The sequence below is a fragment of the Nipponia nippon genome, unplaced genomic scaffold (assembly GCF_047370975.1).
Source record: "Nipponia nippon isolate SJK-2023a ecotype South Korea unplaced genomic scaffold, ASM4737097v1 scaffold_1, whole genome shotgun sequence".
Classification (NCBI taxonomy): Eukaryota; Metazoa; Chordata; class Aves; order Pelecaniformes; family Threskiornithidae; genus Nipponia; species Nipponia nippon.
In genome coordinates this window covers 20,757,649-20,770,880 of record NW_028262290.1, presented here as the reverse complement: position 1 = coordinate 20,770,880, position 13,232 = coordinate 20,757,649, and the positions used below count along the sequence as shown (strand labels likewise).

The following is a 13,232-nucleotide window of genomic DNA, read 5'->3' as shown; positions in this document are numbered from 1 at the left end:
TTGTAAGACTTTTTAAAATTGATACCTCATTCAGTGCATGGGGAGCCTGCAGCTTCTTGTTATGACTTTGTCATAGAACTTATCTAGCCTTATGCATCTGAAATGTTTTATTCTCTCTTACTCTCAGAGAAAGATTTGTCTTTTTTTTTTCCTTTTGTCAGTGCTATCCAGGAACCTTAATTTTAACAAGGGTGACTTTGAATAACTGACCCTGTTCAGAGACTATTGTTACACACCTGTGTGCTGCATCCTTTTAGGCATAGAGGCAGATGAAACATTATAGCTGCAGTTTTGAGAGACTTTGCTGCTCCATATCTTTTGCTGTTCTTCCAGTATGGAGTTTTGCAAGGATTTAGTAAGGAGGGGGTGGGGGGGGGAAAAGTCCAAATATTGTTCTTCATGCTAATCCAGTATCACTATAGCGAATATCTCTGAAGAGAAACCTAAGGAATATTCAAACTCTGCATAATCAGAGCTTCGTAATAAAGCTCTGGCTCTGAAGCTGTCTTTCCCATGATGAAGAGATACTAGTGGATTCATTGCATATCCTTTTTTTCTAAATGCTCCATCTGTGCACCTATAGGAAATATTTATACAGTATAGGCTGACATCTATTAGGTTTGTAAATAACTTTCTTCTGGGAATTTGGGCATTTTGTTCTTCCAAAGTGGAGAACCATGCCATTTGTGGCAGATAACTTAAAAGGAGGTAACTTTTGTATCTTGATACTTACCGCGGTACTGCAGTTAGAAGAGTCTGTAGTTTATGATCAAGCTATATATATATGCACACTTTCAGCCTTATTTTCTTATACCTGTAGTAATTATCACAGTCTGTATAATTTTGGTTACATGTCTTGGGACTGTTGAGCTCTTCTTCAGGGGTGGGGAAAACAGACATGAAGGCATTTTTAAATTCCAGTTTTGTTTATGTTTGTATGTAATGCTTTTTAAATAAAATATGAATCTCTAGTGCTTTCTTTTGGCAGTTATTTTGATTGTAAACAGAGGTTTCCAACAAGACAGAAGTGCTTGAAGGACTGTACTTGTATATGAAAACATAGCTAGTCAGTTGCCAACTTCTTTCCTGTTTTTCCTCCAGTGTCAGCTTTGTATAATTAAAAAGGAGAAAAAAAAATACTAACTAGCTTTTTTCGAAAGTCTCTGATATTTAGTAAAACGTGAAATAGTAAGTATTTTCATTTTAACCTTAAATACTTCATAATTATTAGACATGACCTAAAAGATCACAAACTTACCTCGTTTTTCTTTTTTGTATCATTACTTCACTTCTCCAGGACAGATCACTTGTATGTCTTCTTTATCCAGTGGAGTCCAGAGATATATGCAGAAGATACTGGGGAATCCCTTCGGGAACCGGGATTTATAGTGGTAAAAAAGAAGGAAGAGCCTGAAACTAGTGAAGAATCTACTACTGAAGATGCTGCTAAAGAGTGGGAGGTAAGGAAGGACAGTGTCAAAGATTGCTTTGTTTTTCTTATTGGAAAGTATTTAACACTATTTTAACTATGTTCCTATGAAAGTATTAAAAAACAATGTGCTTTATTAGTTTGCTTACTATGATCATGACTGTTTAGTTTATGCCATCCTAATGCTTTGCTCTAACATCAGTTCAGGGCAACATTTCACAATTGCAAGTCGTTCTTGTATGGAGCAAATTGTAACTTAAATCTCAGAGTTGAAAGGAATGTGAGTACAGCAAAGAAGTTGCAACTTCGATGAAGCAGACTTAGTTTTCAGTCAAGTAGACTGACAGTTTACTTATTATTCCTGTATCTAGAATGTTGAATACTTATTGGTAAGTCTCAAAACAGGGATGAGACAACAAAAAAGGAAAATTAATCTATTAATGATGTGTTTTTTCCAACAATCCAGTAATAACTTCTCAGTTACAACTTCTTCATATATTAAGATATTGTTGCACGGATTTTAGAAATATACTGTAACTGGAACTCTCTCTTTATTTTTTTTGTAACAAACACATTTCTCCCATGTGAATCTGTGTCCACTGTGTTTCTATGGACACATCTTTACATGTCTACATGGTTTTGTTTTGTAGTGTACATACAGTTAAAGCACTTGTAGTCTTGTACATCCAAGTGTCAGTCAAAAGTTTGATGATTCTTGTCATATATATTGTAGAAGTATCCCATCAGTACTGTTTAACTTGAGTCTCAGGGCAGCAATTGCAATCTCTGATTATAAGACTGATTTTCCTTTTTCTTCCCATTCCCCACTGCCCCTCAATGGAGCATGTTGAAATTAAGGAAGTCTATGCTTCTGTTTTATGTACAGTGTAAAAAAAAAAAAAAAAAAAAAAAGAAAAAACCCAAACTTACAAACTTTAAAAAATTGCAGTTGTCTAACTATGGGTAACAGTCGTCGTCTTGGCTCCAAAATTTAGATTCATAGTAGCACTCTGACTTCAAGCCTCTCACATACTCAGCTGAAGTATTAGGCTGTCGTTACAAAACACTGTCTCTGCAGCTCAGTGATTTTGCATGGAGCATTTTTGCTTTGAGACACTGAAATTAGTATCATAAAAGCAAGTCTTTGTAATCTTAATATTTTCAGCATATATATTGCTCAAGTATTTTTACTAGCAGTGTATTTTGGTGTTGCCTCTTCCTCAAAGCCTTTATAAGTATTTGATGTTTTAAAACTTACAGAATAATTTCCACAGAAAATAATAATATAAATTTTTCTTCAGAATTAAATGTTATAACTTTTTTAGGAGTTATTTCTGAAGATAGTAGCGGCAATCCTTTTCCTACATGTATTAAAATCTGTAAGTTATTTACTACAGAATGAGGTCATGCCTTCAGCTTTTATTTAGGCCTCCTCTAGAAACAATTGTAAAAGACCTATTTCAAAAACACTGTTATTTCCATATGTGTTATGTGAAAATTATGTCAGGTTTTTTTCTCTTAAGATTGTCAAATAATAATTGTCTGGATTTAGAAGTTAGTGTGATTAGTGAGATGGATGACTTTTTTAAAAAAAGATGTTATGCAAGTACAAGGAATATGCTAATGTGGTCTTCTGTGCATTTTAACTTGAGTAATGTGACTTCTTATGACTGACTTCTAGCACAAATCTGAAAGCTGTTAAAAATTAACTTTTTAATCAGATATGTTTGACAGTACCAGATGGTTCAACCTGTCATTACATACAACTGCATTTTAGTGGCTTTTAACATGTGTGCCAGAAAGTATCAGTACATGCAGGGAATTGCAGCTGTTTGTTGTCATACCCATTATTCCCATTGAATTTCAGTCATTATTTTTAATCAATATACTTACTTCCTTCAATCCAACAAGCTTTTTCTCTGTCAGCTCTTGATCCAGGTGTAATCTAAGATGACAGGTGAACAGTGTCATTGAAACCTTTTTGTGGGTATTAAGATGAAAAATACGCTGCCTTCTTCAGAACACAGTGATGGGAAACTTAGGGTGGAAGGGAAATGGAAAGCGAAATCTTGATGTACAAATGTATCATGAAGTACTGTTCATTTACCGAAAGAGGAAGCTAGTAGAGTAGCTTTCTCTTCCAAAAAGTGTTCTCTGCTATCACTGTACAATATCTTAAAACTGGAGAAACAGGGAAGAGGATTAATGGGTAACCCAGGTGTGGTGCTCTGAGACAGCTTTTGCTTCTTTGATAGTCCTATGTAAACACATTCAGCTGCAGCTTTTTATCAAGAGGCTTTAAGGCAGTACAGTGCATTTTAGTGGAAAAGCTATTATGGGAAGAAGGAACAAGCAAAAGCAAAGATCAGTAACATATAAAACAAGTAGGAGGGGTTGGTTTACAGGTTTATTAAATGGATCAGTGAATAGGACTGAACTCTTACTTTGAACTTACTCCAATTTTTCATCTGCTTATGCTTTCTTCTTCTACCTGTATAGAGAGTAGTCTATTTCCTATCAGCCTTTTCCCTGAAGTAATCCGATAGATGTAACCTCAGCTGATCTAGTGGCAAAGAGATCAAGAATCCTGCTGTCATGTTAAACACTAGTTTGATCAAACATGGCACTGAATAAAGTGTCCAAAAAAAAAAAAATCCAGGGACTCCTTTAGCTGATTCTTTTTCTATTATATGCTACACACCTAAAATAGATAACTGACTTATTAGAAATAACCATGAATCTACTACTATCTAACATTATCATCAGCAAAGGTGACTAATGTATAGTTGTCAGTTCCTTAGAGTTTAAAACAGAGCCTGTGTGGGGTACCTTGTAGCTCCTGTTGCTGATGATGTTCCTCAGTATCTGCCTTCCTGAGAGGCCTCTGCCTGTCCCATTGGCAAAGCTCTCTAAAAAGGATACTCCTTCACATAAGATCAGTCCATGCTAAAAACTTGTCTCTGGTGTCCACTAGGAATGAATAGACAATAATTTTATTTTATAAATTATGTAAGAAATGAAACTGTTCTGCTAGGTTCTTGGTGTGTTATCCCCATCCGTTTTCCTCAAATTTCTCTTTTACCTTCTTGTACTTAAGAGAATGGGCATATTCCAAGGAAGAGGGCATTTTGGGTTGCGTGGGGGTTTTTGGTTTGTTTTTCTTTTTTACCATCTCTACTGAGCCTTGGGGATATAAAGCGTATATATATCATGGTATTCTTTTTATTAATTAGTGTGTATAAGTTCAAGTGCTAATGACTTTCTTTATCTGTTAGCACAAATAATACTGTTTAGAAGCCCATGTGTTGATAAACAAATACTTTCTCCAAAGCATATTCTGTACTTGCATCTAAACATGGCAAGATTTGACAGCAAGCTGACTGTTCCTGTTGTGCAGTGCCTTGGAAACAACTTCCATCGGTGCTTTATGGTCTAATTTTGTTTCCTTTTTAAGGTCAAGTTGTGTATATAGTAATGTGTGTAGAAATTAATGATGTAGTGTTAAGGTGCTTGCTGTTAGATAGCTGCTGATGCATGAACATTTTGGTGCCAATTAGTACCACAGATTGAAAGCCTTAAGGAGTTGTCACCTGGTGTTGGTAAAGGCATGGTACCATAGTATTTGAAAGCAGGGATGGCTCCTCAAGCACTGCTAATAGGATTGGTTTTATGAAGTTTAAGATGAGTGAAAAGGAAAAACTGCTTGAATTCTCCTACAGTCTCCAAATCCTGGTTGAGAAATGAGTTTTCAAGTAACACAACTATTTCCTGTTCCTATATAATAACTGCTAATAGTTTCTTATGGCTGCATAAAAGATTGCTTTTCTAAAAGGAGTATTGTTGACATTCCCTGTAAAGGATAAATGTTATTCCGTTGCATATATGTTGTATATTTTAAAAAAACAAAACCAAACAAACAAAATTCCAACAGATCGGAGCACAAATTATGAACCACACTTGGTCATAGAACAACTTGAAGAAAGAAGTGCTGCCCAGTATACATTATTTTGTAGAACCTTTCTTACAGACTCTAACTTTTTTAATTCAGGAAAAAAAATCTGCACTTTTTTTTTTTTTTAAAGAGGTGGGGGTGGGAAGTGATATCTCTGTGATTCCTCAGTCCCAGAAATTCCAATTATCCAGTTATTCTACTATTGTTTTCCTAAAATGGATTGTAAAACCTTGATGGGCTTGTTTCCACTGCTGTTGCTATATGAAGTGACAAGTGGCATTTTGAAGTTGACCATTGGAGAAAAAAGACATGGAAAACAAGTATTCATGTAAAATGTCATTAACTGTATCAGGGATCTAGTACAGAGTTAAATGAGGTAAATCAACTTTCCACTGAACTTGTGTGCACATAAAGTGCGCTGATAAGCTCAAATATTTTTCTACAGAGGTTAGCATGCACGTGTAAATAATGCATTAAAATCTTTAGAGAATCAGTTTACCATATCTGGGGAGGAAGGGCAACTGAAACTAATTTTCCAAGCAAAGCATTTACAGTTTTAATAATGCCACATAGAAAGGAAATTGCTGTGCTCTAACAATTCAGCACAGGGAGGAGGGCATTAGAGGGAAAACAATGGAAGCGACTACTTGAGTAAGAAAAATTAGTGCATAAAGGAGAAGTGACACAGTTTATGCTTTTCCATGTGAGTTTTATCATAAAATTTTTGCACCTTCTATTTGTATCTAATTAAAGGACTAGTTAGTCTCTTGGGGGAGGAGGGGGAGAAGGAAAAGAAATTATAGAGATCAGAATACCTTAATTTGCTTACTTAATGCTTCATCTGCTGGTCCGTGAAGCTAATTCTCAAAATTAATGCATTCCTTGAACAATAAAGGGACTTGGTCTGTTGTGTTCTTCAAGTAGCTAACTTTTTTGATAGAGAGCTGGGAAACTGGGATGCACCATTATATTGACTGTATGTGTATAAATACACTTTTTATTTCTGTATGTCATAATGGCTTATTGATTTAGACTGCTAATCTAGCTTTAGATTCCGAATTGGAATCTAGAACAATCAAAACAATATCTATGTAAGGTACTGCAGCTGTTAAGTGTCTTTATCATCATGCAACATATATATATTGGAAACACAGGATTTGTGCTGCATGGATCAGATATCTGGTCATCAGAGTATTGATGCAAAGAAATATAATTACTGAGTGTGGCCACAACTAAATGTTTCAGAGGTGTTAAAGAAATTTCATCTTGGGCACTTGTGAAGAAATCGCTTAAGGAAATGAGTTCCAATTTAAACCTGAAATCAGTTAAGGAAACAGAAGAATTGCTCTGTACTAAAATAATTCTTAAATATTTAAAGTGCTGATTCTTCCTCCCCCCTGCTTCCCCCTGTCATTTGATCTTATTTATTGCTGTTCAGGGTATTATTGTTATTCAGGATTGAGTCATACTTCAGATCCTCATAAATCTAAATAGTCATCCACAAGATACTTGAAAACAGGAAATTTCTTGTCTTAGGACCTGCAAGCTGGTCTTAAAGTAGTTGGAAGCTCATCGGTTTTATTGTTTCCATTAGCCTTTCAATTGTTTGGAAAATACAGAGAATCAGTTTGATTTAAAGCTGTCTAGAGGTTAACTTCCAAACAAAGTTTGGAAAATAACTTGCAAATTATTTTTCCCAGATTCACTGGGTCATGTTCTGGACTTGCATTTCATAATCATTACCTTTTGGTTTTGCGTATTAAATTTTCGTAGAAAATATAGATACAATACTTCTGGAAAGCAGTACTCTGTAGTAACTCACTTGTCAAACTGAATTTCAATTGGAACTTTAGACATGGTTTGAAAATGTTTACTAGATCAAGCCGTTAGTTGCAAATGAAGTTCTGCCTTCGTGAAATGGTATTTGAGTTAGACACTCAACATTTCAGCATTAACAAAACTGTAACTTCTGGAGTGTCCTGAAATTCTATTTTTGTGTATTTGTAGAAACATCAAGGTCACAAATAGTGATTGTTTCCTGGTCAGGTAACATCTGAAGAAAGTTTTTCAAGATTGGAGTATTGGACATAGGTGCTTACGTTCTTCATAGAAGAAGGACTGTAACCTACTACATAGGACTGTAACCTACTTCTGTATTAAAAGAGGCATTTCAGTTTCAGTATGCACTGCTGTCTCAAGTTTTTGTATTCTTAATCATGTTTTTCTATAAATTTGCTTCCATTCTCTACGCTTCAGTGCTTGGATGCTAGTGAAACAGCTGCTTGTTGTCTCTCGCATATTTTAAAATGTGGTACGATCATAATGCTGTATGACAAGCTGGATAATAGTGGATCAGCAGAGAGAAGAGGAAGCCTGGAAGTTGTAGGGTTCTTGAATGAAAGATGCACCACATTAACAGTCCTCAACATAAGAATATTTTTCCAATGTGGGTCTTGAAAGGTTGTCTCTTTATTATAGTATATTGGATATACAAGCTAGATCATTGTTTGGTTTTTACATCATGCATTGTCTGTTAAGAAATTGGATGTGTCACTGTGCATGTGTTGCTGTGCATTAACAAGCATGTTTAATGGGCTTTGCTCTTGTACTGGAGGATGAGTCTCTTGAATTTCAGCAGCCGTGTGCAGTACTAGAAATGTTTCTGTTTAATTTATTGTGATTGAGGAGAGAGTCTGGTGCCATTAACATAACGCAGTGTCCTTTTGTAGAGACTGGTAACTGTCATTCTTGCTTTTTCAATTAACTTGAGCAAATATTGTACTCGCTCAACTTCATGCATGGGATATTTCTTGCTTTGCTCTATTTATTTTCTCTATTCAATCTATTTGGAATATATTTATAACTTGTAAGTGAAAATTCGGATGTTTTCACTACTTGGAGCTGTCCTGTGGTTAGAATCATGAATGTAGAATTGTAACGGATGGTTATTTCATGTATCTAATAGAGAGAACTGGGGCAGTCCCTCTGCTAAAAGTTGAAGCAGAATCATTCAACTAAAAAGCTTGTGCTTTTGAGACTCTTGATGGCTTTCAGCGTACCTTTGAAAATCCTGAGGAAAATTTTGTGGATGGAAAAATGCTGCTTTTTTTCCCCCTTCCTCTAAGCTGTTGAAAGGAAACAAAGGATGACTTCTTGAATTAGACTTCCTTTCTCATGGAAACATTATCAGCCAACTAAGCAGCTGTGCCAGTGTTGTACTGGATACCACAGGAGGTAGCTTTTGTACTGTTTAGTGTGTTCCTTGTAGCAGGCAAGGGGGAAGGGATCAGAGCTCCATTAACTGTAATCCCATGTTAGCTTCACCTGCAACAACTATTACAAAGATCCGGTTGTTCTAGAAGGCAAAGCAGTAGTTTTGCTTAGGAGCCAGTACCTGATTTTTATTATTTTATTTTTTTAATTGTATTTTAAGTTCATTACTCCTGAACTTGGCACTCTTTCCTTAGTCATCTGAAAGGCTTTTTGTACCAAATAGAACTTGTCTGCTTCTTATTAAAGATAAACCAGACCTTAATTCAGCTGACTTTTGTGTGCCTTACATCATCAAAATATGAAACTGCCTTCCTTTCACCTAGTGGGATTCCTTCCAAAGATGACAATTTAGGTGGCCTGAGCATCTAAATTAGGTGTCTTCCTAATTTTGAAGTTCTTGGCAATTTATATCCTGAAACTATAATACAAGGAGTAAACATACAGAATGTACATCTCTTATCAGAGCTGTAAAATGCTATTCTAAATTTAAAAATATTATAAGACTTATAAGAGTTTATAATTCTAGACTTGGTTTCTGTCATATTGTGCTAATGGGTAGTGGAACTACACTATTTTAAACACTACTTGAGGCAGCTTTCAGTTTTTTCTTTTGGGCTCTTTGATGGGAGTTTTTGTTATAATCTGTGAAACATGCCTGTTAGATGTAATTAAATAGCAATCTCATCTCTAAAAATACATTCAAACAAGTAGATAGGCTACTGAAAGTGAAACTAATGTCATTGCTTATTGATTTGTTTGTACCCAGGCAAACCAATACAACAGCATAAAAACAAGCTTTCTTCTCATCAGTCAAAAATGCAAATGACTTACAAATTGCACGGAGGCACTCGAGTTACACAGTCTGGTTCCTGTGACTTATGTTTTTCTCAATTTTCAGGGCTGCTTCTGAAACTGGAGTATTAAATTCTGAGAACAATCTTATTTTATACATATGCCTTGTATAATCTTCTCAGGAGACGCTCGGGGATGCTTATCTTCAGCCACATTTGTGGCTTTTCCTCACAAAACCTGGTCGCTTCAGGTGCAAGTTCTAAAGAAACTGAGTAATTATGCCCTCCCTGCCCCCCAGTATTCCCTCCTGTAAGAGGGAAGAAGCAGGGAAATAAATTACTTTTTTACTAATATAATATCGAACAAAAAGCATGCATATTAAATATAGGGATTGTAGAATTCAACATCACAACTTTTCTATCGCTGTGGTATCAGGGCATTGTGTTAGCTACTAGGGGAAAGAGAATAATGCCATCTGATCAAACGGCAAAGAGGTTCTTGCACACCCAGCATCCAGTCTTCTTGCACAAGTTTATGGAGAGTTACCGCACTTGCTCACCTGTTCCTAGGTTATGAGATGTTATCAGCTGATAACTTTAAATCTGGTATTGCAAAAGGTGTAAGTAGATAATTGATTTGGAGTGAAAATAAAACATTTCATAAGTTGTACCTGTATTTGTTAGCACTCTCCTTTTTCTCTGCTGCTACTTTTCAATATTTTTTAAGACAGATCAGTTTATTAGAAAAAACAACATCATGAATAACAATTACTGAGAAGACCACGTGCTTCTGCCTTGAACATTGATTGTGTGGAGATATTTAACTTGGTTGCAAACTAACAATGACAATAACAAGATTATCATTGAGTGTAATTAGATATGTTTCATTTTGCTCTGTTGTCTAGGCAGCGAATAGGTGGATGCTCTGAAGTGCGTGCTGCTGTTGTGCACATAGGTCGGGTCTGAGCCGGTATTCCTCTCTAGAACCTTTTTAGTTAAGAACTTATATGGCAAGGCATATATTAACTAGCAACAAGAGATGAGGTTCTGATTCAAATTAACAGATCAGTAATACAACCCACAAATGCACAAAAGAATAAAAGGGCAGTTTATTTTATTTATCTTTAATTAGGGGATGCTCCTGGGGTCAAGCTTCTTGTGTGGGCTTCTTTCTCTGGCTTAATAGAAATATATCTTCCACCAATTTGGAGAAAAGACTGTTAAAGGGCTGGGGTGGAGGTCAGTCATAAGAGAAAGCTTTTCCCACTTGTCAGACTTCACTGTTCCGTGGTGGTGCTCGGGCTCTCCTGACCTGCTTTCCACCCGCCCACCCCCTCCAGCGGGTGCTCCCAGCTGCAGGGCACCTGTTAGCTGGTGGGAGCTGCTGCTGCTGCTGGAAGACTGAACATCAAAACGGACTGGCAGGAGATCTGATAGAGTTACTAGTGCATTTATTCCCATTCACCTTTGCAACTATAATTACGTGAAAAAGCGAGTTGTCAGATCTAACAAAGACGTTTGTTGCTCTCTTTTCTTTTGAGCAAGTTTTTTAAATCCTCTTGAGGAGCTCTGGGAGGAGCCAGTTTTGTTTAGAGAGAAGCTAAAAACATCCACGAAAGTTGTTTGAATTGTTTAAGATTAAACGTTCTAGAAAAAAAAAATGGTGTGATGGCCCAGATTCTTTTCTTCCTCCCCCAGTTTTGGAGAAACAGTGTATGGGCTAGTGTTAGGGAAGAATGTGGTTTTTTCTGAGGGGAAAAAAATGGCGGGGGGGGGGGGCAGGGAAGGTTGCTAGAACAGGCTGTGGGGGAGTTAGTTGTGTGGCTAGCTTTTGCCTTTTGGCTTAGAAGTCGCGTGTCCAGAGATAGTTTGAAATAGTTTTTTTGCATGCTCTCCACTCCTCTAACAGTTGCCAGACTTTGGGGGGGGGGGAGGGGGTGGGTGTTGTAGCTCATATTTGCTTTTTTATGTTGGTTATAATTTTCTCATTTGAAACAGTTTTAAGGCTGTCCATTTTTTGTTCTTCTCTTACCTCAGTATTAGCTTGCATATTATTTTTTTAAAAAATCAAATAAATGGGCATATCATTTATTGTTTGAATCTTACAACATTTGACTGTGTATCTAGTGTATTATTGTATATTTAGAGTTTCCTAAATCCCAGCTTTCAATGTCCCAGTGAGAAAAATGTTCTTACTCGCCACCTTAATATTTCTCATAAGTTGGAACAAATTGATTTTTAGAGCTACCAGCTCCTGAGGAAGCTTTTACTGAAAAGAAAAACATTCGAGTTAGATACTAATGCAAGGTGAGGTGTTCCAGTGCACAGGCTACAGTATCAGTAAGTACATGTTCTGGTACTGGTTTTCTGTGCTTGGGCGTCTTGGCTTTTAGATCACAATGCAACAGCACAAGCGAGCAATGGTTTAATGTTGTTGTGTTGCTGCCTGCCACTGCCCTGGACTATTTAAGACTTTTACTCAGGACTCAGAGCACTGGGTGCTTTGGGAGGAGCTGGGGGCGGGAGGGAAGCCTCCCAGTGCCACTACAAGGAAATTCTCAAATTTATTTATCTCAAATATATTATCTCAAATTTGTCTCAAACATATTACTGTTGCACACACCTGTTTAAACACGTGCCTGTTTCAATAAACATCCTTCCTTAATCAAATCATGATTCCAAAAATACTTTGTGGCTGGGACTAGCATTTAACCCATACAGCAAGTTTAGCTTATAGACAGAAGGATTCATTTTCTTCTTGTAGCTTACAAAACTGAAAATGCTGTGAGGTTAACAGTTTCTGAATACTTGAAAACCTTTTTTAAAAAGAATATTTTTTTAAAAAAACTTTACTGACCACTTTTTTAACTGATTCTGAACTCTAAGAAATAACGGGCAGGGTTTAAATACAGTTGCTAACATAAGGAAGACAAGCTATTATTTTAATATTGAGTGCAAATTTGTTACCGTTAGAACTTGTTTATGAACAATTATAGTGTAACAGAATATTGCAAGCAGCTCTTGAGGGTTTTTTTTGTATTCTTCAGTATTGTATAAGAAAAATTAAGTTCTGTATCTTTAAATATTTTAGCCTTTTTAACAAACTAGTGCTCTGCAACCACACTTGAATACAGGAAACCTTTCTTCTTCTGTACCGTCACCATTTGCGATACATCCCCCTACTGCACACTCGTTCATTTGCTCCCTGTCATGTCAGTCAAATGTGTGCATCCAGCAAACTATCCTGTCACCATCGTGGGGCTCTGCCTGTGCCTGGAACTGACAGCAGGTACAGAGAATGCTTTCAAACAGCTTTGAATGATTTTTTTTTTTTCTTTTTTAATTCCTTTTTTAGCTTCATTTTATTTTTAGAAGGGAAATGTCTCGTCTCTGGTATGGGAAGAAGGGAAGAAAGCACCAGCCAGTTAATCATAAATACGCTCTGGTAATTTTCAGTGTAGTATGTTCATTTCTGTTATTGCATTCTTGTAATGTTGTGGTGCAGAGACAGTTTCTGGAAGTTTAAATTTTGAATGTGTAAACAGGGTGCTAAGTCGCAAATTTTCATTACTTTTAGGTGCATAACCTAATTGCTGGTATTCCATTGGCATTAGATAAGAGAAACTACTTGGAGCATCAAGGGCTTCAACAGTTTTAGGGTATTTTTGGTTTTTTCTTTGGAGTAATGCATTGTTTCAACAAAAATGTTATTTATAGCTAAATACTGTGAACAGTAGTTTGCACTGGTATTCAATTAGAGAACTGTAAATCTCGTGAGTTACCATTT

At 36.3% G+C, this 13,232-nt stretch overlaps 1 protein-coding gene across 10 annotated transcripts in view; it reads left to right on the top strand.

Moving 5' to 3' along the window:
- Window positions 1-13,232, top strand: part of OXR1 (oxidation resistance 1) — a 301,246-nt gene that overhangs the window by 262,370 nt on the left and 25,644 nt on the right. For 8 of the 10 annotated variants that reach the window (XM_087747554.1, XM_087747582.1, XM_087747562.1 and 5 more), the window contains one exon: window positions 1,298-1,460. In XM_087747554.1, the coding sequence (XP_087603680.1) occupies window positions 1,298-1,460 (163 nt within the window). Of the gene's footprint in view, window positions 1-1,297; window positions 1,461-12,745; window positions 12,891-13,232 lie in introns of those variants that run through there. The other 2 variants (XM_087747602.1, XM_009469349.2) reach the window with 2 other exon arrangements.